At 39.4% G+C, this 27,843-nt stretch overlaps 2 protein-coding genes across 2 annotated transcripts; both read left to right on the forward strand.

The window, feature by feature from the left end:
- Window positions 1-27,839, forward strand: LOC139479219 (uncharacterized). Its single transcript, XM_071262070.1, has 13 exons — window positions 1-137; window positions 686-847; window positions 1,641-1,747; window positions 5,108-5,240; window positions 11,202-11,333; window positions 13,496-13,513; window positions 16,145-16,365; window positions 18,959-19,101; window positions 20,366-20,511; window positions 22,413-22,500; window positions 23,310-23,463; window positions 24,731-24,854; window positions 26,689-27,839. The coding sequence occupies exons 1-13, from the start codon at window positions 56-58 to the stop codon at window positions 26,907-26,909; spliced, it is 1,731 nt and encodes a 576-aa protein (XP_071118171.1). The 5' UTR covers window positions 1-55; the 3' UTR covers window positions 26,910-27,839.
- On the forward strand, window positions 14,244-16,134 carry LOC139479220 (uncharacterized). Its single transcript, XM_071262071.1, has one exon. The coding sequence runs from the start codon at window positions 14,423-14,425 to the stop codon at window positions 15,881-15,883; it is 1,461 nt and encodes a 486-aa protein (XP_071118172.1). The 5' UTR covers window positions 14,244-14,422; the 3' UTR covers window positions 15,884-16,134.
- Window positions 27,840-27,843: the final 4 nt, after the last annotated feature.

Genomic DNA, 27,843 nt, shown 5'->3' on the forward strand with positions numbered 1-27,843 from the left:
AGCAACACAACACGAGAGATCGCCTGTTGGCCTCGGCGCGCTGAACAGCAGAAACATGGCAGATGCATTTTCAGCTTCGTGGACAATTATCTTTCTTTTTTGGATAAATGGCGCTGGGAATGCAAAAGCCGATTTGTGTGAGTATTTCCCAATGATGACACTATCATTGAACACTGTTTTGTTTGTTTGTTCTTTAACGTCGCACTCAGCAATATTCATGATATATGAAAAATAGTCAATAATCGAGTCTGGACCAGACAATTTAGCGTGGGCATCATGGGCATCGATGCAAGCAATTGGGATATGATGACATAGGCCAGACCTCCCGATCCGTTAAGTCGCCCTGTGTCATCAGTTTGTCACGTCATCATTGACGCTGTTCACTCTTGATTTACCATGTCGAACCCAAGGGTGGCCGCAATGCAAATCTGATATTGTCACACAAGTATATTTCACCGGAAGTAAGTATCTGTTTTACGAGCTGAACGTTCTTGGGTACCTCAGTCGTAGCGCTAAGCTTGCTTTGTGGAACGGGGCCCAGACCTTTAAGAATTTCTGCATTTACCTACTGCAGTGAACCGTAATGAGCTCTTATTATACCACAGCGTTTGTGAAAAACAATCCGTAAAAAAGCAATATACATCGCACGCCAGCCTTTAACTCCTCTTTCTTTTTGTTAATCAAGCCAGGGTGCATTGTGAAACCGGCTGGGAACGATATAACTTTACCGACTGTATCTGGCTCAGTGAGACCGCAACAACATACACCCTTGCAGAAAAAACATGTACCGAGAAAGGAGGACTGCTGCTTGTACTTAGGGATCGACGAAAGGAACTATTTGTGAATGGTAAGTGACACATGCAGTTTGGAGATGGGAGATCGGAATTTCAATTATTATATAGTTTATGTGATTAATTAGAGGTCGAAAACGTTAACCACGAGCGCCAGACTAAATAATGATCAAAGAAAATATTGGATTCGAATCCATGATCAGCGGATCCTGGCATGGCTATGGGACACAACTCTTTGAACAACCGTGCTTCGGCTCTGCCCTGCACATGATTATAGTGTAGATCTTTGTTTACTAATAACAAATGTACAAATGGTCACAGTGCTTGCTTTACTCAAGTCGTATTACCTACACATGAAAATAGACTAACAAACAAACAAACAAACAAACATTATGTCCTATCTAGTAAATTCATCTAAATATTTCCCATAACATTTCTGGAATGTCGTAATCGGGCCTTTGATGCTGAAACCATGACCGAAAAGCTTGAAGAGATAAGCAAATGCCGCTCCAAGAAGTTTGAATAAAATACATGTATACATGTTCTAAAGCACCTAAGGAAGTGAGAAACGTAGACATCATAAGATGGAGTTAGGCGTATGTTGCTGAACACGATGGAGACAATCACAATTCGAAAATCACATTCTTTGACCAGATTTGATACGCGCTTTCGGATTGGTACAACGTAAATTCCCACATGACAATGATCTTTAAGGTGGCGAATCATCTTGCAGTTTACGGAAATGGGTGGCTGGTGAAGAATTGTGGTTATGGTAGGGTCATTTCTTTCGAAGAACTCTACTCATGCACTATACCACTGATTGAAATATAATTATGCAATCTGTTGCAGCATTACCTGGAAGAAGTGGAGAGGAATTCTGGATAGGCCTGTTTACAACTTCATCGAATTACAACCCTCGCCTCAAATGGCAACTGCGTAATGAACGTACTGTTGATGCAAGTATTTAAACATTTCTCATGCAGTGAAACCTGTTAATACCGTACCCTGACTTAAGTACTGTTGGAAATGCTAGAAAAATGCTTTTTTTCCCTTATGAAAAGAGACAGACTGTTGCCATTGAAACATCGATTAACTACCGATCGACACACCTGTAGTTTGAAGTATTCCAGTCTGAAGGAGACCTATCGCCAATTTTACAGGAGAAAAAATCCGAACGAAAACAGCAAATTCAGATGTATTCTAAGTCCATGATTGAAATCTAGAACGGACTATAAAAATAAGCGCACGTGAATCCGTTATAATGATAATAATGTAGTCTTCATAACATACCTAAACAGAAAATTCATTTGAAAAACATTCTAGATATGCATCTTCTAAAACAATAAAATTACGCTGCATTTGTTGTGTCAACACTGCTCCCATGATGCATGTTACATTACACTTGCATAGTCACAGTCACCGAACACGACATGGAGTCTATACTAGGAAATGTGTACAAGTTCTTTACATTTGAGAGAGATAGAGGGAAACCATTTATTAGTTTAGGTAGGGTGCATTACCGAACTGCCAAAGCCATGGGGCTTTCAGTTCATACCAACACGTGGTATGATAAATATAACAAAGAGGTCAAGATTTCAGGTCATTTACCCTGATGACACCTGGTGCATAAGTTTTGTTGTTGTTGTTGTTGTTGTTGTTTAAGGCCGCACTCAGCAATATTCCAGCTATACGACGGCGGTCCGTAAATAATCGAGTCTGGACCACACATGTCAATTTGGGGATCAACGCAGTCTTTGCTAGATATCAGCCTTGTTGAACCCGCTATCATACCTTTTGGTGATAGTACAGATTCATATACGTCATAAGCGGAGTCCTATGTTACCTAAAGAAATCATCGGTAGAACAATAAATACGTCTTGATTAAAAAACCGCAACCTTCCAATATTCCCGTTTCATAGCTTTCAATTATTCCATCATTTTTCCAAGCAAATATAATGCTGTACATATATTCAATTGCTATCCCGTCAACGCATATCTCAGTAAAGTTCAATAACAGTAATATTTTGAGACCACACCCAACTCATTTGCACCTGTGAGAATGCACGGTTGGGGTATGAGGTCATCACCTTGGGACAGGTGTTCGGTAATTACCTCAGGTTATAGGCCGTTTCACACATGCATGAAGTTTTTCATCATTTTATCTGTAAATGTACCTTTTAAGATAATCTCAGTGTCAGTTAGGATACGCCAGATTAGGTAGATTTGTGTTATTTTGATATGTGCTATTGACATAGCCAAATGACTCGTGTATATTAAAAGAAGCCAGGAAAGCATTTTTCCAGCATTTCCAACAGTGCTTTAATTTGCCAATACCGGTCCTGAATTTTCGATGTTTATTCATCATCACGTAAAATCTGTTTAATCCGGACACCTTGACGACGGAATTTATCAAGTAATTGATGCTCTAATATGGATAAACATTTCTCATATCTCACTCACTGCATTAATCTGTTCTGTTCTTTTAAAAATAGTTTGATACAGAAGGTATTGGAAACCATAATGTTTCCTAAGGTCTTATACAAAGATAAAAAAAGAATTCCACTGGACCTGTTGGATGTCCTGCAAAGATTGAATTGTTCAAATATAATTTTATTTTTGCTGTTGAATTTAATTAAATTTTAATGTGAACAAAACGTAAGTCTGTCATACATATATGTTATGTTCTAGTGAGAGAGAGAGTTGGGTTTAACGCCTGTTTGAACAGTATTCCAGTTATACCACGGCGTGTCAGCTTGATGTGGAAGGAATGCAGATCGTCGACGTTTACCACTTTGGTTAATGAGTGAGTGAGTATGGTTTTACGCCGCTTTTAGCAATATTCCAGCAATATCACGGCGGGGGACACCAGAAATGGGCTTCACACATTGTACCCATGTCGGGAATCGAACCCGGGTCTTCGGCGTGGCGAGCGAACGCTTTAACCACTAGGCTACCCGACCGCCCCCACTTTGGTTAAACCCACGAGCAGGGGTATGGTGCTGACAAACCTGGAAACATTGATCGGGGCGAACCGGAATTCAAACCCACGATTATAGGGTTCTGGCGTGCCGAAGGGACGCAACTCTGTACAGCGTTTTGCAGCGCCTTAGACGACTGGAAGGGTCTCATTAAACTCAGATCTAAGTTCTCGCTGCCCCTCAACAAAGATCTAAGGACATCCCATTACGGGTCAAGTCAGAACGACCTTTCGCGAACTTTGACCACCCACTGAAACGATTAACTGGAAGTCGACATCAGCCAATTAGAAAGCAGCTTTCTCGAGCTTTACGGCACTCGTTTCAACCTGTCGACTTCCATTTCAGACTACACCTGACACAGTTCTCGATTAAAATTTTGAAAACTGAACAAACGAACATTCCGGAATATCTAATATATGGTTGAGATTATATGGCGGTGCTTCCCACGTACTGTGCAACGCCTCCTCCGTTCAAATGTTTATCCCGCGGAAGCGAGAGATAGACGATAATTCTGACGGAATCAGTCGCACGGGCTGTAACTGTCTTTGGGAATACCCAGTGTTAACATTTTCGAGGTTGCATGATTAGAAAACACATTCCGACTGTCACTTTCATGATCTGGTAAGCGACGCATTGATTGGTCGGATGAAAGGTCGTTCTGGCGTGACCCGTAATGGGATGTCCTCAGATCTTTGTTTAGCGATAGCGAGAACTAAGATCTGATTTTAATGAGATTGGACCTGAAGACCCATTTCTATTCAAATTGATCGTTTGATGAAAATGATTGTGGTTTCGAGAAGCAATGATGATAAATGTTCCCCCAAACAAGTAATATTATCTGTGCAGTTAAAGAAATTAATTGCGTGATATTGACACACAGTCTAATGCAAAAGTGACTGTGACCATGTTTGTATTATCATATTGGGATTGCTTTGGAAGCACATAGATCAAATGAAAACTGGTTATTTGTAAATTAAGTACATCACCTTTGCTGCTGGTTGTCCCAGTCTAAGCGTTGATACTGGTATAAACATACCTATCCAGAGAGGGCACGGGTGGCCCAGTCGTCTAAGGCGCCGCGATTCGCTGTGCAGAGTTACGTCTCTTGGCCACGCCAGAAACCTATGGTTGTGGGTTCGAATCCTGGTTTGCCCCGATTATTTTTCTAGGTTTGTCAGGACTATACCCATGCTCGTGGGTTTCACCAAAGTGGTAAACGTCTGAGACCTGCATCACTTCGGGCTTTCCTCTCACATTAAGCTGACACGCCGTGATATAACTGTAATACTGTTAAAAGCGGCGTTAAACCAAAACTCACCCACTTACTCCTACCCGCAGTTAAGTTACAGCAACTTTGAAGGAAGTCGGAAAAGAAGCAACCAGTGCGGCTTCCTCGGCGACAACGACAACACATGGTTGACCACAAGCTACTGTGACATCGAAAAGACATTTATCTGTGAAAAATCTTCTGGTGAGATTATTTTTTTGAAAATTCTGGGTGTGACAAAATTATGTTGGCGAGTGAGAGAGTTTGTTTGAACGCCACTTTGAATAGTATTTCATTTGTATGACGAAAGAGGTAACTTAAAACGGAGCCACCGAACACCCATTCCACAGAGTTAGCACCAATGTCCTGCACAGAAAGGTAATTCGATTTAGACGCTTTTGATCAAAAATAATTTAGGTCTTCCAACGATTGGGAAGCATTCCATTGCCTTATTTTCTTTACCATTTTGGTGAAATCCACAAGTTCACGAATGATGCTGATAGACCCTAAAGATATATATACCCCAAAGACCCCAAATATATGTAATTCGCTTTTCCGACCATATCATGAGCATGTTTTTATGAATCACTTATAAAAAGATATGATACCAGGTGCTCGCGAAAAGGTAAGCCTATCCTGCCGCACCGGTGACACCTATCACAAACATAAAACCAGGCTCGATTATTCAGGGTGTTATATTTTACTGGACCATTTCTCTACCATACATGTAGGTTCATTAGGAATCTGATTCGAATGTCATGACGCTTCCCTAGCCGCCCACTCAGATTACCCTCATACACGAGAGCCATTCTGTGAGAAGGAGTCGGTGACGTCACTTCCGGAAAGAGGCAATGGTTGTATTTATCCTAACAAAATGGAGATATGATAATGATAATGGAGGAACTTTCATTTGTTTTGAAAGAAAATGCACGTAAATACTACTTCGATTCCAAGAAACCAGACATAGAGATGCGAATATATTGTTTTATAGAGACAAAATGGCTTGAAGTAACGACATAATGTTAATCTCCCCTACCCCTGGCGTAGAGACGTAAAGATGCATGATGTTTCTGCAGATGTCACGATGACGTATGCGACTTCCCCGTATCTGCATTCACTCGTTCAAGTGTTTTATATTCCATTTTAAAGTTGTTTAAGTGTTTTTTACGTCGGGAAAATAACAACAACAATATAATAATGATTTATCGAAAATATCAAATCTTATTACATATTTATAATTTTTTTTTAATGATTTAATACTTTATCAATCTGGAATTCTACCATGACATCATCAATCAGTTTATTCATATATTACTGTAAGGCCACAGGCCCATAGTACAGAATACATGACAATGTGAAAGCGGTTAGGAATGTTACAAGGATTCATTTCTAAATAACATGGCATAATATATATATAGAGAGAGATTTTGTATAGCCGTTTTGCTCACATGTGAAATTAAAGAGATAAACGTGTATTTATTTGGATGAACATAGTATTTTTGTTCAATATATTTTTTCCTTAAATTATCATATTTACAACATACAAGTAGAAAATGAAAGTCATCTTCGACAACATTTAAAGAACATTGTTTACATAATCTTAAACATTTGGGTATTTTGTTGTGCCTGCCAACTTCAACCATTAACCTGTGTGAGCTGCATCTAAATTGTGTTAATGATATTCTGCATTTTCTTATATTTACATCAGTTAAATATTTTTCTGCGCATATTTGCATTTTAAAATATCTATAATATTCGCATTTGCTAGAAACATCTACAGTAGATCTCCGTGTTTGAAAGTACATGTCAAAAAGCGTCTGCCTTATTTTCGATATGAACATGGCATGATTCTCTAAGAAACATTGGTTTTCCCAGATGTAACTATACCCACATTTATACAGTAGACATTTAACATTGTATGCCCAATTTTGATCACCATTCTTTTCATACAATATCATCATATTATAACATTTTTTTGGCAATCTACTAACTGGCATTTTTAGTAATTTTAACCAGTATCTTATGATTTTTAAGTAGTGATATATATACAAGGCATGCGACCACATTCACCATAAACCATTACGTTAGACGTACTATGTTTAACACCAAGAAATCTTTTGCATGCGTATAAATGTACGGATTCAATTTCTTTAGCCTCTGCAAAACCCCATATTTCCGAACCATAGGAAAGAATAGGAGCTATTTTTGTGTCAAAAATTTTGAAGACAGATTTATAAGCACACTCGCTTAAATGTTCAAACGTTTGTAAAATGCCAATCAAATGTAAAATAGCATCTTTTAGCTTGAATTGCTGCATTACATATATGTCGGTTCGGTGTCAATTTACTTGAAAATATTACACCAAGATATTTATATGAGGTTTCAGTTTGGAGTAATTGTCCCCGAAAGTACCACTTTTCGTTTTTTAAAAGCGTATTTCCTTTGCTATATACAACAATTTTTGTCTTATCTAGATTAACATTAAGTTTCCACGTATCACAGTACAGTTCTAGCTGATTTATCAAAGTTTGTAAACCTTTTACAGTACTCGAGAACATGATTATATCATCTGCAAATAGTAACATAAATATTTTTATAAGTTCAGGATGCAATTGTATACCATCATCATAATTTCTTTTAATTTGGGCTGCAAGCTCATTAATAAAAAAAAAATAGAACAAAAAAGGGCTTAATACACATCCTTGGCGTACACCAGTATGACATAAAATAATCTGAATACATGCCGTTTTGTTTAACACATGATTTAACTTCCTTATAAATACCACATAACAATTTACCCATTTTATTACTGACACCATTTGAATTAAATAGATACCATAACTTATCTCTACAGACTGAATCGAATGCTTTCGAAAAATCTACAAATATAGCATACAATTTTCAACGTTTACGTTGAATATACCTATCTATAAAAGCCTGAAAATAAACATATTATCAGTGGTTGAGTAACCTTGTCGAAAACCTGCTTGCTCTTCCTCAATCTTATCAAGTGCTTCCGACCACAATACCAAGCGTTTATTAATAATGCTAAGAAATATCTTACTGAATATACTGGTCAGTGTAATCCCCCTATAATTTTCAACATAAGTCACTGAGCCTTTTTTGTGAATCGGAACGGTAGTTCCAAGTGTCCAACCTTTTGGAAAGTAAGAGGTATCCATTATTGTATTAAATAATATTACCAAATACGTCAGGGTATTATCAAGAGAGTATTTAAAGAATTCTGTTATCAAATCCCGGGCTTTTTAAGTTTTTCAGATTTTGAATAGCAGATTTGATTTATTCTTTTGAGATTGGGGAATCTAATATTTCCGTTGCAAAATTGGTTATTTGTGGAATCATCACCGCTGAAAAGATTTTTGAAGTAATTAAACCACTCATGCATTTCTATGTTAATTTTAGTTTCCTTCTTTTTGCTGATGTTTTTCAAGGTCGTCCAAAACTGTTTTGATGAGCTGATACTTTCTTCTATTTTTTCTCTGTTTCTATCCATGAATTGTTTTAATTTTTTTTCTGCAAGGAGCCTAATACTTATTTTTCGAATCAGTGTATTTAGCAAGTGAGTCTTTATCCTTTAATTTTCTGTAATGATTTAAAAGAGTGCACTTTCCTTCTTTAACAACTCACATTCCCAGTCAAACCACTGTTTACTTTCTCTGTTAGGGGTTACTTCCCTTTTCATTACATTCCCTGCATATGTAATAGCTTCTGTAAATAACGATACACTTTCATAAATATTTGTAAAAACAGAATCAATAGCTTCTCTTAGGTGGCATGCAAAGGTGTCTGATAACAGTCGTTCTTGGAAAATATCTGCTTTGCTGTTATCCCACTTAAACATTGAATGACTATGGTAGGCGTTTTCAAATGATGTTTTTCCACCTGAATGAAGCGCTCGTAATGACATTGTGATAGGTAGGTGCTGTGATTCGTGGCGTGACTCAATATCAAAATTTTGGCACAAGTCAAATATATCTATGGTGCTAATAATGTAATCGATAACACTTGCTCCAGCATTGCCAACAAATGTAAAATCACCTTTCTCTGAATCACTTCCAGAGTGGCCATTCGTGATGTGTACATTTAAAACAGCACATAAATTGATAAAACATTTTCCAAAGTTATTAAGAATAGCATCGTTTGAATATCTACAAAGATTAAACCTGTCTAAGAGGAAGTCCCAGTATGAAGTATCCTGGCCATGGAGATATTCAAGTATATCATCCTCTACATAATCTGGCTCTTTGCCAGTTCTTGCATTAAAGTCACCCCCTAAAATGCACGAAACGTCACCAACATCACCTAGGATGTCAAGCAGTTCATCCTGAAATAGCAATATAGCGTTTTTAGATCCAACATTACTGTCGTACCATGTAGATCCTTCTGGGTGAATATACACACAGCAGTATAACACGTGTTTTTCAAGTCCAAACAGTGACCTGTCTAGTAATAGATATACACCATTTGCTGTGATCCATGAGTTTTTAACATAAGCTAAAAGATGCTTTTTTACGAAGAAACAAATTCCACCTGAAGGTCTTCCAAAATTTGCTATCTTGTCTGCTGTCTTAATAAAGCCGGTATATTCGCAGAACGTATCATCAAAATTTAGTTTCTGGGTCCATGTCTCTGTCAAACCAGTTATGTCATTGGAGAATGCTTGATTCTGATTGGTTAAAACTAGGTTTCCTTTTTGCTACGGAAACCCCTTTTAAATATGTTAAACCTTTTCACACAAAAAAACGTGCTGCTGATCGATCGACCCACAGGAACTGTACAACGTATCGATATTTCCTCTATTACACTTTGGGTCTCTAATACAAGCCACGTCTTTAATACACGCCAGGTCAACGGCACAGATAAACCTACTGTGTTTTGATGTAGTCCCACTGTAGATACCTCTTATTTATACAGGTATCTACTCTACAGTGGGGCAACATGTTGCGACGAAATTAAAACAAAAATCTTTGGACTCCCTTTGAAAGGTGATTTGTCAACTTCTTTTTGAAAAACTATGTGTTTTGATCCCTTATTCTACACTATGTGTATTTTAATGTTGAACTTTAGTCGTATTTTCGCATTTATAACTACCTGTGACCCCTTTTCGGATTGTTCTAAGACAGCGGACCTGTGTACCCTGTGTAAATATGCATTTCAAAAGAGTGCCGTTTTCAAAGTGCTCTTGTCGTCATGGTAGCATGGAGATAAACCTACTGGGTTTTTTTAATTTGATGTAGTCCCACGGTAGAGTAGATACTTCTCATTTATACATTTGAAACCTCGTGCTAAAGCGCCCGGTTACACATTTAAATCAGAGGTATGTACTCTACAGTTTGTACTACATCAAATTTCAAAACAAAGTAGGTTGATCTCCTAAATATAAAATCGATATTTCGCTCGAATAAAATAGAACGTATTGTTTCACTGAGAAAAACAAACCTCATGGAAAGTCTCCCTCCAGTATGTCCCGTGACCACATGAAAATAGCTACATGATATAATATATACTGAGGAGCAAAAGAAACTATACCCGTCTGTTGTGTTTTATCATATCTTAAATTTTCAATTGAAAATATTTTCTTAATATTGCGATTTTATATCCCCCCAAATTATCGGTATTGGCGCTTAGTCAGCTCTCAAAGAATACTTCTACATGGTTTTATTTTTATTCAATTGATTTAAAATATTTAAAATTAAAACCAACATTTGATACACAACTGTTGTTGGTTACCTTAGATGTCCACATACCTTAGATATCTTATCTTTGAAAAATAATTTTGCTTTTTTCGGCACAAATTTACAACATTTCAAACACAGTAGGGGGCATATGGTTGCAAATTCATTTTTATCAAAGTCTTTGTCGAACCGTCGCTATGTAAGTGCAATAATCTTGGACGCAACATTTAACCCCATTTCAGCTCGCCTTCATTGAACCAGTTTAGTTTTACACAAATTTTCCCAGCCACGGATTACTTTCTACAAACTGTTGCAGGAATGATTTGATGGTTAAATAGACATGATCACATTTAACAACAGTTCTTTCTATATACAATTACTTCAAAAATTAACTCGGTATACTTTCTTTTGCCCCTCAGTTTATTCGGCCGATATGTCAAGTATTCATGCCATGCTGTTGCTGTTCCAGAATGCAAGGATGGATGGTATGGTCACAGCTGTGATGAACCTTGCCATTGCCAAGAAGAACACTGCCCGAGATACTTAGAAAAATGTTCATACGGATGTGAGATCGGGTGGCATGGTGACAAATGCGACATGCGTACGTATTTCTATGGAACACTAGAAGGGAGTCCGACATTGTCGCGTTGTCGGACGTTCAAAAACAAGCAAACAGCGTCAAAAGTAGCCGAAGTGCGACAATGCGACAACGCGACAACGCGACATTTTGGCATTGTTGCGCTTTGAATAATAAATAAATCCTTATTTTACCAAACGGCGACATTGCAACAACGCGACATATTATGTTCTTGATAAATGTCGCGTTGTCGCATTGTCGCTAATTGTTTTATTGTTTGTGAAATGGCGACAAAATGACAATCTCCCTTCTAGGATTCCATATATTTCTCTTATATAACTTCTGAAAATATGAGTTCAATACATACACCGCATTCAACGGCAATTAAGTAATATCAAGGCGGTTTAACTTATACGTGCTGAGAAGGGATAGGTAACGCCATCCTCGATGATCCAGAGTATTATTATATCATAATGGTGGAGATATAAGAATACGTTGGATAATCAAGGATGAAGTAACGCAGGCTGTGGATGTGTGCCAAGTTTGTGAAAGCATATAGGGCACGATGCACAATTTGAGGATAATTTCGCCACTAATCTGGCATTTGAAACCACATCCATCGATTTCGTTGCCTAAATTATTCCGCCATAATTGCAAACGAATTTTGAATTGACAACCAAAAAGATTGATGATGTGGTCAGTTTGAAAGCAAGCTTCTGGTGAGCAAAGACTTTTTCAGGGTCTAGGATAATGTGAGTGAGTGAATTTGTGTTTACACTTCTTAAAGTATTGTAGTTCTCTCCCGACGTGTCAGCTTACTGTGGGTGAAAAACAACAGACAATGGGCGTTTACCACGTTGGTGAATCCCACAAAGAATGGTGCGGACATATCAAGGATCATAATCTGGGACACGAAACCACGATCAGCGGATCCTGGTACAAGTAAGGGACGCGGTTCTAAACAGTGGAAATCCGATGTCTTTAACGACTGGACTACCCGTGCCCCCGTTAACATCCCTGACCGCCCTGGTGTACAAGGCTTGACCGATGGGACGTTTCATTTCAACAGAGATGTGGCTGTAGTATTAATGGCAGATACATAAAAAAACATAATCACTTACATCCATGGAGAAATAATATGGTGGCCCAGTCGCCTAAGGCGCCACAATTCGTTGTGCAGAGTTGCGTCTCTTTTGGCACTCCAGAAACCTATGAATGTCCATTCGAATCCCGGTTCGTCACGATGATGTTTCTAGGTTTGTCAGCACCATACCCGTGCTTGTAGGTGTCAGCAAAATGGTAAATGTCTTAGACAACACGTGCAATAGCCTTTACACTGTCTCCTTAATACATTGATTTAATGTATAACAATGGTAGGAGAAACACAAAGCTCAAACCAGTGTTCGAAATAAGCGCTTGCCCGTAGGTCCGTGGCAGGTGGATCTCGTGTCGGGCCAGTAGTTTCAAATTTGAATGGGTCCTTAAGGCCTGTGGTAAATTTACGTGTCGATTTATTTACCACAATAAGCTACAGTTTTTAATTTGGGGCCTGAAGAGTTTAGTTAGGATCTGCAACTTCTGAAGTATGTGGGCCATGATGGAAGCCTGGTAATGTTTTAATTTCAGACTCTGGTTCATCATTGCATCAGTTTACTTAAACTAGACATTCCTCACTATGACTCTGCTTAGCGGACCGCCTCCGTGGTCTAGTGGTAGAGCGTCCGCCCGGAGAGCGGAAGATAAGGGGTTCGATCCCCGACCGCGTAAAACCAAAAGACGTTAAAAAATGGCACTTGTTGTTACCCTGTCTGGCGCTCGGCATTGAGGGGCAAAAACAAGGACTGGTCGGCTCGGAGTCAGTATACTGTGTCTGAGTGGGGTAGTCATGTTCAACTGCGGCATGGTATCTCAGTGAGCTAGCACTATAAATTGGCATCAGTCCGGACTAGTACAAGCAGCCACACACATACACACACGTGCATGCACGTCACTATATAAGTGCAATAATCTTGGACGCGACATTAAACCCCATTAAACCCCACCTCACAACTTAGCGACCGTATGTATTGACGGGTGAGGGTGGGACGTAACGTTCACAAACCCGCAAACTGTTCACGATGTTTATGTTTCCATTAATACACAGTTAAGACTATTTCAATATTTATTAATATTTTCTTTATTTCCAGCACTTGTGCCGGCAGAGGGTAAGTCATACAAATACTCTATCTAGTTGATATAGGCGGAAATATGCAAGTATACATACATTAATCATTAATATAGCGTACGTCATATACACGGCATGGTGACGCCGTCCTTTGCAGGTGAGCAGGTTTTGCTTTCCTAATTTCCTATTCAATATGTGTTCATTCCCAAAGTGGAAACCTTTGCAATTATTAACGTAAAACAAGGGGAAAATGCACCCGAAAGAGCATTTCGTATATAAATATAATAGGTTTGAAATTCGTAGAGGAAATCGTGATTATTTACCCCCATTCATTAAAGCGCGCCATTTTGAAGGGTTACTGTTTCGTGGTTTTGTTATTCAAGCCTTGAATTAATCCACAAACTAATATCGTTTGCAGAATTGTTGTGAGTTATATAGGCTCGCTGACATGGTTGATGTATGTCATCGTATCCCGATTGTGCAGATCGATGCTCATGATGTCAATCACTAGACTGCGGGAGATGATGGACTGATAGCAGAAATGTTTAAGTCTTCTCCTGATGTTCTGGTTCCTTTTTTGACATTCTTCTTTAATGCTATATTTGATTCTGCATATTTTCCCTCATCTTGGGCTGTTGGCCACATTGTTCCTATATATAAGAAAGGCGATGCCAATTCTCCCACTAATTATAGGGGTATCACTATCTTAAGTGTATTCAGTAAACTTTATATTTCTATTTTAAACAGAAGACTTCAGTTTTGGTCGGAATCCTATGATAGACTAGTAGAGTCTCAGGCTGGTTTTAGGAGTGGATATTCCACAACTGATAATATTTTTGTTTTATATTCAGTAATAGAGAAATATTTGGCTAAGAAACGAGGTGTGATTTATGCCTTGTTTGTTGATTTTGCCAAAGCCTTTGATTCCATAGATAGATCCAAATTGCGTATGGTACTATACAAAAATGGTATTTCTCCGAAAATGTTCTGTTGTATACAGTCAATTTATAAACAAGTTTTGGCATTGGTCAAATACAATAACTCATTTTCTGATATGTTTAGCTGCAGTAAGGGAGTTCGTCAAGGATGTGTCCTTAGTCCCATTTTGTTTGCCTTGTTCATAAATGATCTTGCCATAGATATTGAATCCAGTTGCGCACATGGTATCCAATTTCATCCAGATGTAGTTCAATTGTTTTTATTACTTTTCGCAGATGATGTCATTCTCATAGCAGATACTGTTTATGGTCTCCAGAAAAGAATCAATGTGTTAGAATGTTATTGTAAAGATTATTCATTAACAGTCAATATTGATAAAACTAAAGTAGTAGTTTTTAAAAATGGGAGTGTTCTTTCAAAATATGAAAAATGGGTTTACGATGGAAAATTGTTGGAATGTGTAACTACATATAAATACCTTGGTGTATTATTTTTTCGAAATCTATCTTGGAGTGCACATATATCTAATGTTGTTAATCAAGCTAAAAAGGTTTTGTTTAAGCTTTTGAAGTCCCTACAGCTGATTAAACCTACTCCTATGAATATTTTCTTTAAAATTTTTGATGCTAAAGTTGTGCCAGTACTTCTTTACGGTGCAGAAGTTTGGGGTTTATCTTTATCGTTTTGCGAGGAGATTGAAGTTGTTCATACACTTGCTTGTAAACGTATTTTAGGAGTTAAGTCAGCAACTTCCAATCATGTTGTGCGTGGAGAGTGTGGGAGATACCCTTTGTATATCTATGCTCTCAAAAGATGCTTGAATTATTGGTGTAAGATTTTAAAGATGCCCGATTCGCGTTATCCACGAAAAAGTTACAATATGCTTGTGCAGCAGGCCATAGCAGGTAAGACTAATTGGGCCTCTAGAGTTAAATTACTTTTGTACGCCTATGGCTTTGGCTACGTATGGGAAAATCAGCATCTTGTTATTTCTATTTCATTTATTGATGAGTTCATTCAAAGATTAAAATGCTCTTATGAACAAGATTGGCATTTTGCTTTGACCAATAGCCCCAAGTATTCATCATATCTTTGCTATAAATTTAGGTTTAGCAGGGAATTTTATTTATCGGCTATTACAATCAATAAGTTTCGCGTTGCACTGGCACGTTTTAGAGCTAGCTCCCACTCGCTCCACATAGAAACCGGGAGATATTTTGGTATCCCAAGACAGCGAAGGTTATGTATGGTTTGTAAAACAGGCTATGTTGAGTCTGAATACCATTTTGTATTGGTTTGTGAAAAATATTATGCTCTCCGAGTGACATATATTCCTCAAAAATATTATGTAAATCCATCAATAGAACAATTTTACATACTTATGTCGTCTCTGCATCAGTCAACAATTAGAAGTCTGGCTTGTTATATTTACCACGCTTTTAAGTTAAGGAATTCATTTTTGCAGAAGTAATATTCTTTATCTATGAATGCCTTGCTGTTGTGTATTTAGGTGTACACAGTTGTATTTTTATACATGTCTGGTGAACCGAATTGTACTATGGGCCGCTGGCCCACTCATGTACTGAATAAACAGATTAGATTAGACTGTCTGGTCCAGGCACGATTATTTACAGACCGCCGTCATATAGCTGGAATATTTTGAGTGCGGCGTTAAACAACAAACAAACAAAACAAACGAAACAAACGATAATCGTTGATGTTATGTCCGCAGTGGCGTTCTACTGTTTCAACTCGGAAGTGTGGGGCCAGAGTATGCTCCTCCGTGTCAACCCTAGGGGCATAAGTTACGACGCAATAGACGCCACAGATCAACACGGCGTCAGCATGGACGGGTGCGACAAAGCGTCCTTCACATTTGACGACGCCACGGGGGTGTACAGTAGAGTCGTCAACATCACCGATGACGACAGTAACAGATGCGGTGGCGTTGTGGTAAGTTAAAGACGACTTTAACAATCAATCAATCAATCAATCAATCAATCAATCAATCAATCAATCAATCGAACGATCGATCCAACTTCTTAAATCGATCGATCCAATTTCTTAAATCGATCGATCGATCCAATTTCTTAAATCGATCGATCGATCAACCAATCACACAAAATATTTGCTTTTACGGAAAGGCCAGATATAGTAGTAGGCAATACGCTTCAATGGTGGAGTTGTAAATGATTATATTTTACATTCTGTTTGATACTGCATGATGGACAAAAAGAAAGTTTGCGTTGAATACAGAGTTTGTCTGTGGACATTGTTGCTATACATTTACACGTGTTGGGTTTTGCCAAGGAATACTTCTCGATATATTTACGACCGACAGTGATGTATTTGGGGAAAATGAGAATGAAAAGTAATGATATTCATCTTCGATACATCTTTATTTCTTTTATTTATATCCCTTAAAGAAGCGTATTAGTGGCACAGTCTTTAAAAATAAAATATATACGTAGATGATACATACATGTCCGTAGATGATACTAACATCTGCGTAGATGATACGTTCATCTACGTACATAATATAATAATCTACTAAGAAGAAAGTATCATCTACTGTCGAATTATCGAATTATCGCGAAGATCGATGCTCATGATGTCGATCACTGGATTGTCTGGTCCAGACACGATTATTTCCCTATATTAGGACCCCCGTCACATAGCTTGACTATTGCTGAGTGCGGCGTTAACCAACAAACAAAATAATTTTTGCCGAAGTATTCCCTTGACGATATGCAAGAATTGGCACTCTTCAATCCCACGGGTCATTTCGGCCAGCATTTGAAGGAATCTATAGTCAACAACAAAAGTTCCTGTGACGCCAATATTTTAGTGTATTTTTTGTAAAGTTTGGTTTACAATATTGTAGTACATGTATTGAATCAAGTCATAAAAACGCAACTGCTACAGAAAAGCATGCATTCCATCCAGAAGGTGACTTATGCAAGCCCCCATGCATTTCACTACCCAGGAATGGGTATAAAAACGGGATTCTATATGCATTGTTTAGCATCGTGCTGACAACAACCACCCAGAAAAACAACAAAATTACGCAATTATTCAACATTACGAAATGCCACGCCTGTCCGAAAATGAGCGTCTGCGAGCCATTGGTATGCTTTAAGCAGGATCGAGTCAACGTGATGTTGCAAGACAATTTCACGTCCACGAAAACACCATTTGGTGTTTATGGCAACGTTGGCAACAGACGAATGCAGTCAGAGACCATCCTCGGAGTGGCAGGCCACACGTAACCAATAATCGACAAGACAACTGGATTCGAACAACACACCTACGAAATCGATGCCAGCCAGGAACAGTGACTGCAAGAAGCATCCCTGGCCTTCGACGAATATCTTCACAAACCGTACGTTGCCGTCTCAGATGTGCAGGGATTTTCGCCAGAAGACCCGCCAGACGTCCCATTTTGACAGGAAACCACCGTCAAGCACGTCTAAAGTGGTGCAGACAGCGTCTACGCTGAACGGCCATGCAGTGGGGACAAGTTCTATTCACTGACGAGTCTCGTTTTCACCTCAGCCACAGCGATAGACGGATTCGAGAGTACCGACGTCGAGGTGAACGTTACGTCAATCATTGTGTCATGGAAGAAGATCGGTTCGGGGGCGGCAGCGTTATGGTATGGGATGGGATTACAGCAAGACAGAAGACCCGTTGATAGTGGTAGAGGGAAATCTCAATGGACAGCGCTACCACGACGAGATCATCGGCCCTGTTGTTTTACCGTTTTTGCGTCGTCATGGCCCAGGCATTACCTTTCAACATGAAAACGCCACTCCTCATATTGCTCGACTTGGTCAGGATTCCCTTCAACAAAACAACGTGAATGTCATTCCCTGGCCGGCTCGCTCCCCTGATCTCTCACCAGTCGAGCACATGTGGGATGAGATGTATCGGCGCCATCGACTTCAACCACGTGTTCCACAGACACTCCAGGAACTTCGAAACATGCTCCAGCAGATATGGACAGATATCCCCCAGGACTTTGTGCGACCCCTGGTCCATTCCATGAGACGAAGGTGTATTGCTTGCATCGCAACCCGAGGACACACACGCTATTGATTTGTAAATTGACATTTTGGCATGTTCATATTTTTTTATGAAATCACGCATTTTCTGAAGTCAGTATGGCAAAGTAAACCATTTGAACACTTACATGAGTCTTTTATCTGTTGCAAACCGTAATTGTTTCAAATTTGGTAAAAAACATAACTTTGCATTAAATCTTATTCCAAGTCACAGGAACTTTTGTTGTTCAGTATATATTCAACATAATTCGCTCAGTTTCACTAGTTCACGTGACTATGATATTTCATAAACAATCCGGATGTCGAGACCCTGATATTACATGTTGTTCTACTAGCCGGTCGTGATATAACCTAATAGTGTTCAAAGGGGAGTAGACCATCTCACTCACTCCCTCCCTCCCTCCCTCCCTCCCTCACTCACTCACGCTGTTTCTTTTTCAGACGGACGAGGGACTCACTCACTCACTCTGTTTCTTTTTCAGACGGAGGAGGGGGTTTGGCAATGGGCTTTCCGTTTCCAAGAACATACCGGGGTGTTGTCCCTTGCAGACCTCAACGTCGTCGTCAAATGCGACTTCAGCAAGGCTGACACACTGTCAAGCGACGGCGATATAGGCATTGAGGGGTAAAGTTGTAAACATATTGAACATATTCACCTCGCAATGTGACCCGGGGTGGGGGTGGGGGGTGGGGGTGGGGGGGGGGGGGGGGGGGGGGGGGGGGGGCGTCATGGATGAATCAGTCACTCGTCACGCCGAAGGACCGGGTACTACTCCACACATGAACACAGCGTGGGAATCCCATTTCTGGTGTCTCTTGTGTCGCAATGCTGGAATATTGCTTGAAGCGGCGTAAAACCATATTCACTCACGGGAATTAACGAAAGGCGAGGTACCCCTATATCATTTTGTGTTTCTCGAAGGTCGTTATTTGCGTGAACAATAACAGAGGCCGTCACCCCTTTAAGGATTTCAATACGATTCGTTATGACCGAGTATTCTCTAAATCAGACTTAGTCATATCTGTAAATAACTCCGAAGATAAACATGCGTGGGCAGATTGTTAGTTATAATCAATTGCCATGGTAAACGAAAGCATAGTTACCGTATACTTGGTAATAAAAGTTCTCCAAATTTCAAAATAACTAAGAAATGTAACTATTTGTATACTAAGCCGTGGGACAAACGAGTTAGTAATTATATATAAAAGAACTGTTGTTAAATTAGATTATGTCTATTTAACCAGCACTCATTCCTGCAACAGTTTGAAAAAAGTAATCCGTGGCTAGGTAATTCTATGTAAAAATAAATGGGATCAATGAAGACTGGGGCAAAAAACGAATTTACAACCACAGGACCCCTACCATACATTTAAAAAACATCTAGCCATGCAGAAGTATTCTTTGAGTACTGAATAAGCGCCAGTCCAGTTCGTGTTTTGGATATAATATCGCTTAAGATATTTTCAATTGAATATCAAACAAAATCAACTGTGAGGTATTGTTTTTTTTGCTCCTGTTTCTTATTATTTTTCATCTAGTATTACCGGCAAATGGTATTCGAAATGGATTTCACATATTGGATCCATGTGTGGATTCAAGACCTTTAAAAGACGTTGATAAACCCATAGTTGATAGTGAGTGAGTGCGTATAGTTTTACGCCGCTTTTAGCAATATTCCAGAATTATCACGGCGGGCGACACCAGACATTGTACCCATGTGGGGAATCGAACCCGTGTCTTCGGCGTGACAAGCGAACACTTTAACCACTAGGGTACCCCACCGCCCCTGACGTTTCTGTAAACGTTTCGTGCAGACGAAGAGGGTTCAATGTAATATATATGACTACTTTGATATGGATAATAGGAACATGATTCTTACATTCTGCAGAAAGGTTGATACTGTCGTGAAGAATCTGGATGAAACGAAAGAAGAGGTGAAACTGTCAGTGATCAGCCCCGCGACGCTGGAGGAAGTACAGAAGATCCAGCTTGGGGGCTATGTTGCTCTCAAACTAGAGCTACACACTAAATCAGGTCAATAACTTGATATTCGATATTGCTGCGACTTAACACAGAGATTGAATCGAACGATAACCTCTTAATGTATACATACAGAAAGAATGACTGATATACAACAGGATGCTGTTATCAAAATAAGTTTATTCACACGAAGAATTAGCATCAATGTATCTTGCAATGGAAAAGTGCAAGATCAAAAGATTACCACTTCTAGTGCAATTATGATAATGCTGTTGTTGCTGCTGTTTAACGCCGGCCGCACTCAGCAATATTCCAGCTGTATGACGGCGGTCTGTAAATAATCGAGTCTGGACCAGACAATCCATTGATTGACATCATGAGCATCGGTCCACGCAATTGGGACACGATGACACGCATCAACCAAGTCAGCGAGCCTGACCACCCAATCCCGTTTGTCGTCTCTTACGGCAAGCATGGTCGCCTTTTACGGCAAGCATGGGTTGCTGAAGACCTATTCTACCCCGGATCTTCACGGACCGATACATTAATGTGAACTTGGCGGTCCCAATAGGTCATAACACAAGGAGGCACAGACTTGAATATTCAGCCGAAAGTTTGAGTGACCTCAGTCAACCAAAAGTTACCACAATTCTGTCACTGGGGTTGACTTGATGTACCCCGTGTTTTTCATTTCTTTGCTTGACAAAGCTTTAGTGTACCTTTTCTTTTTAATGATTGTAAAAAAGGCAAGAAAGGTTAACCAACGCGTAGAACATCAAATATGCAAAATCACTATCAAAGTTATTTTTTAATTCTAAAGTATTTATATCAACAATCGAAAGTTAATTTTTCCCTAGCGCATTTCATAATTCATAAATACTGTTGTTACCTACAACCAACAGTGGTCAAGCTTCCAAAAGAGACATAGACATTGGGTATCCTGAGTGAAAATAATGATCTTCTCACAACCGGTGGTCTTGATGTAATGTGAGATGCGAGAGGCACGCCTTGCCCCCTTATATGCTATACATCTCACCTGGAAGGTTCTATACAGTGCTGGACAAGTCTATCTGTTCCAGAAGATTCTAGATTACACTAGACTCCCAGAAGAATCTGAAGATAATAACTTCCACAGCACTCCTTATATTAGATAGTACTACATTCCTCACAACTAGTTATTGTCTAAACACAATGATATAAGCGTCAACTCAATCTCAACAGAAACAATTTAATACAATTCCAACATTGTTTAACAATAAATTACACTTCCACACAGCACTGTCAATACCTAGTTAATTATATTCTTTAACACGATTTTATTAATGATTGAATTAATAAATGAAACTAATTACCTTTAACGATGACGTCACTTGAAGTACAGCACAGTAGGTATAGGCAACTTTGGTTAACCGAAGTATGACGTAAGACAGTTAACATGTGCTAACATTGATCAACCCTGGGTCGTCCAGAGTTTTGAAATTGAACGCAAACACTGTTTATCAAGAACATGTAACTTCCCGAACTTTCTGGTACTATTTTCCAATCAACTGGTCATGCAAATGGTCATATGATACGGTAACCTGACTTACAACTATTTATTTTTTCAAATATACATAATTCAACTAACTTGTTAACATTTATTAGGAATACTGTGGTTTACACATTCAATAGCGTTACGCATCTTACAATCATTTTTATGAACATAACATAACAGGTCTCAGACGCTTACCACTTTTGCGAAACCCACAAGCAAGGGTATGGAGCAGACAAACCCCGAAACATCATACCTGAGATTAGAACCTACGTTCGAATTGCGGCGCGTTAGACGACTGGCCCACCTGTAGCGCCAATACTGGAATACTTTTGCGACTCATATATATATATATATGTAACCCATTGCACTATGCTTGACCGTATCTTCATTGACAGTGATGTTTCTACTGCACTCCCTACAGGGTTCGTGGCGCGAGGAGTTTCGGGATACAACTGCGAGGCCTACACTTCAGACGGAACCAACTCAAGACTGCTGATAGATAAAAATGGGTGAATATGGAACCGTTATTCTGTGTTCAGTTCCTTATTTCGCCCAAACTACTCCCAGTGGTACGCACTTGGGCTCATTTGACTTCCGTGACTTATAAACGGCATCATTTCTTTACTTTACTAAAATAAACACGCGTCAATGCTGCCCTGTCTTTTCACTCGGCTGATCGATGAGTGCGTGAGTGAGTGAGTATGGTTTTACGCCGCTTATAGCACTTATAGCACGGTATACTTGTTTTTATTACGTGAAATTGGTATAAGATTTGCAAATTGTTTCAGAGAAATCGTGTTATTCCGCGGTATACTTCGGGAGTTACACGCTATACGTAGGTGGAAGCACTACTATTGACGTATGATTTGTTTGTTGTTTAACGCTGCACTCAGCAATAGTCCAGCTATTTGACAGCGGTCTGTAAATAATCGAGTCTGGACCAGACAATCCAGTGATTGACATCACGAGCATCGATCCACGCAATTGGGACACGATGACATGCATCAACCAAGTCAGCGAGCCTGACCACCCGATTCCGTTAGTCACCTCCTACGATTAGCACGGTCGCGTTTTACGGCAAGCATGGGTTGCTGAAGACCTATTCTACCCCGGATCTTCCCGGGTCTATGTATTACGTAAATAGTTCGATCTATTGACGTATGAAGTGGGACCATGTATACTTAAAGGTTTTCACGGAATATGTGTGCGTTTTACACATTTACTATACTGTAGAACTTATGACGGGGTAATTTTACAGCGGTTTATCGGTAATGGAAACCCTGATGAGTGAAACATTAAACATATTTCTACATTTCAGGTGCACAGCTCCCAATTCCTCCGTGTCTCCAATGAAGGGAGAGGACTCGTTAATCACGAATCCATTTCCAATTTTCACTTTCCCGGGGTACGCATCGATCAGCTTCCGGTGTCAATATGAGTACTGTTTCAAAACACAGCTGATGTGTTCAAATGTAAATATACATTTCATCTTTCCTTAAAGGTCTTTATGAATAGATTACGTTTCATAACGTCGCTCCAGGTATCAGGATCAACCAAATCCATCACTGGTATCAATCAATCCATCACTCTCATCCACCACCGGCATCAATCATAGCCGTCACTTATATTCATCAATGGCTTCAATCATAGCCGTCACCTTATCATCATAGCCGGAGAGCGAAAGGTCCGTGGTTCGATAACCCGGCCGCGTCATACCAAGAGACGTTAAAAGGTGGTACTTGTTGTTACCCTGCCTGGCGCTCGGCATTAAGGGGCTAAAACAAGGACTTGTCGGCTCGGAGTCAGTGTACTGTGTCTGAGTGAGGTAGCATGTTAACCTAGGGCATGGTATTGACAACGAGCACCCCCCTCCCCCCCCCCCCCCCCCCCCCCACACACACACACAGACACACGTGCAATAATCTCACCATCACACGCATGTATCACCACCACAAACCTAAACCATCACCGCCGTCAAACACAACCACCTCCATCCACCTCCAGTTCACATCGCCAACAGCAGCATCCATCAGTCAGCTCAGTCGAGCACATTACCCACATCTACATATCAACTCAATCACTTTACAAATCACCTTCATCGCTAAAATGATAATATCTACAATCACATCACAATAACGTCCCCATCTTCATCAACCGCAAACATCCTTCAACCATGTCCATGACCAAAATAATGTTGGCAGGGAGAGAATTCCAAAGTGTAGCTGCTGCTTAGACGAATGTTCCGTGACCATATATGACTTGAATATATTTCTTGGCCAATGTGACCGCCTCCGTGGTCTAGTGGTAGAGCGTCCGCCCGGAGAGGGGAAGATCCGGGGTTCGATCCCAGGCCGCGTCATGCCAAAAGACGTTAAAAGATGGTACTTGTTAACCTGTCTGGCGCTCGGCATTAAGGAGCTAAAACAAGGACTGGTCGGCTCGGAGTCAGTATACTGTGTTTGAGTGGGGTATTCATGTAACTGCGGCATGCTATCTCAGTGAGCTTGAACCACACACACACGTACATGCACGTCGCTACATAAGTGCAATAATCTTGGACGCGACGTTAAACCCAATTTCACCTCACCTCTTGGCCAGTGTAACAGACCATTTGATAATCTGCAGGGGTCTAGGATTTTTCTCGAGATAAGAATTGTTTTAAATTGAAACTATGTGCCTGAATACGTGTTTTTAAAACTTTGAAACGAAGTAAACTTATAGAATCCTCTTTTTATTTAGCGCTGCAAGTATTCGAGACGTTTTACATTCGGATATAGAAAAAAGCGTTCTGAAGATGATGCTGGCCCGAGGGTAAGAAAACCAGTGTTCACGACCGTGACGGTTCTACAGAGAGAAGCACAAGGTGAATGTTAAAATCAAAACCAAGTCATAACGATTAGTCATTGCGCGTCAGATTGGATCAAGAAATTATACATCCTTCGAACATTGAATGTCTCATTGTTTAAAAGGCGACAGTGCTTGTCGTAAGAGGCGACTAACAGGATCGGGCGGTCAGGTTCGCTGACTCGGTTGATGCATGTCATCGTATCCCAATTACGTGGATCAGTGCTCATGATGTCAATCACTGGATTGTCTGGTCCAGACTCGATTATTTACAGACCGCAGTCATAAAGCTGGAATATTGCTGAGTGCGGCGTTAAACAACAAACCAACCATGCAACCATAGAAATGAGAAATGTCATCATGTTCCTGTCATGATACATAGAGGTTATCACGTGCTTTTCGGATGATAGGAAACGTCACGTCTATCTAGAGTGCCCAATCTCATTAAAATCAGATCTTAGTTCTCGCTACATTTCTCTTACACTGATATATAGTGTTTTATAATTTCCCCTACACTGATATAGTATATTATAATTTCCCCTACACTGATATAGTATATTATAATTTCCCCTACACTGATATAGTATATTATAATTTCTCCTACATTGATACAGTATAGTATAATTTCTCTTACACTGATATAGTATATTATCATTTCTCCTACACTGATATAGTATATTATAATTTCTCCTACATTGATACAGTATAGTATAATTTCTCTTACACTGATATAGTATATTATCATTTCTCCTACACTGATATAGTATATTATAATTTCTCCTACACTGATATAGTATATTATCATTTCTCTTACACTGATATAGTATATTATAATTTATCCTACACTGATATAGTATAGTATAATTTCTCTTACACAGATATAGTATATTATCATTTCTCCTACACTGATATAGTATATTATCATTTCTCCTACACTGATATAGTATATTATAATTTCTCCTACACTGATATAGTATAGTATAATTTCTCTTACACTGATATAGTATATTATCATTTTCTTACCCTGGTAAAGTGTATTGTCATTTGTCTTACACTGGACTAGTGTAATATCATTTCTCTTACACTGATATAGTATATTATCATTTCTCTAACACTGATATAGTAAATAATCATTCTCTTACCCTGGTAAAGTGTATTGTCATTTGTCTTAAACTAGACTAGTATATTGTCATTTCTCTTACACTGGTATAGTATATTATCATTTCTGATTGTGCCTTCTACCAGTGACAACATCACGCACTGACTTAACCAACTCTGAAATACATTCAACAGGTTCCTCTTCTCTTGTGGCCCATTTGTTGGCATATGCTTCAACAGCATCCATTACGATATTTAAGTTGTGATCCCAATTGTTCGGAGGCTGTTAACCATATTTTGGTCCATATTTGAATAACTGACGAAGGCTGTTATAGTCAAGTCGACAAACTTGGTATCATGATCCGATAAATATGCAAATAAGGTCATCCTGCAGGAACAACTCTTATACGCTCCATCCCTAGCGTGGCTTCAAATCAGCTGGCACTATTTGATACATGGGGCGGTTCACCCTTGCATTGTATTCATACGAGGTCTGTATGGTTACTTCAGAGAGTTAAATTACGTCTTACACATGGATTATTTAAGAATGACACGACATGATAAAGAGATAATTACCTGTCTGGGTTTCCTCATCTTAAATATCAAATATCAGGAATAAAAATACTCGCGTAATTCATTTTTATGTCCCCGTGGTAAAACGGGGTATGTCATCTCCTGATGACTCTTGTTATAAATAATTATATTTACACTCAGCTAAATACCTATTTATCACGAGACAATTGCTTTCGTTTTAGGTCGTTCTGTGAGCAGTTTGGAAGTCCAGCCTTCTGACGACACAAACAGAGGTTTTCCCTTGCTCTACCTGAACCCCATCACATGTTCCTTGTTCCTGTTCTTGCTGACGGTGTTCCTGATGCTCCACGTGTTCTTCGTCAGATCTCTTAAGAAGACAGTTGATAATATGAAAGTGGAGCTCACGAGCCACAATCGTAGTCAGCGACTTCCACTCTTGTAAACTGAAAGGAAGCCGAACATTCCACAACAGCTGATGGCGTGGAGAAGGATAAATTGAAAGGGACACCACGCCTGATCCATTTGGCAGTCCCAGCATGTTTGATACTGACTGTTTGTTGTTTAACTCAGCAATATTCCAGCTATATGACGGTGGTCTGAATAATCGAGTCTGGTGTCCAGGGATTCATATCATGAGTATCGATCCATGAAATTGGGAATCGATAACATGCATCAACCAAGTCAGCGAGTCTGACCACCCGGTTCCGTTAGTCGGCTTTTACGGCAAGCATGGGTTGCTGAAGACCTATTCTACCCCGGATCTTCACGGGTCAGCAAGTTTGATACAATGTATTGAAAGACCTAAGGGACCTAATGTAAAATGTCACCTAAATCCGCCATTTCTGAACACGGCACCAGTGCTATAACAATCACTTAGGATGTGTGTGAAGACAAATACAAGTGACTATTATGTAAGCCTCGTATTGAGATTAAGCAGCGTTTGGAATGGTTGCTTGCTGATACCTTCAAGAATCTACTTTGTCTGCGAACTCAGAAACTATTATGTTGCACAATATATCAGTCATTGGCTACCCTATTTACTCATACACTATCTTAATTTCGCACAACGCATGCGCCGTAGTTACAAGGTCCAGACCTAGAATGGACCTTTCTGTCGATGGATCCAAGTCATGGACGTTTTATCTAATGCCTCTTGATATTGACATTCCGAGTTTGAGTTAATGCAATGTTGTAATCAAAACGAAAATTAAACAGCTAAACTTACGCCTGGTCTGTAACAGACTTGTAAATCAGTTGCCAAATAGCCATATAATGTACCTTCATATGGACACCCAGACTACAAAATTCAGTTGTTTGTATGGCCGCATATGCATAAACCGTGGTTATATTTAAAATAAATAGATCACCTAAATGCA

The sequence above is a fragment of the Haliotis cracherodii genome, unplaced genomic scaffold (assembly GCF_022045235.1).
Source record: "Haliotis cracherodii isolate W230 unplaced genomic scaffold, xgHalCrac1.p SCAF_4, whole genome shotgun sequence".
NCBI classification, from domain to species: Eukaryota; Metazoa; Mollusca; class Gastropoda; order Lepetellida; family Haliotidae; genus Haliotis; species Haliotis cracherodii.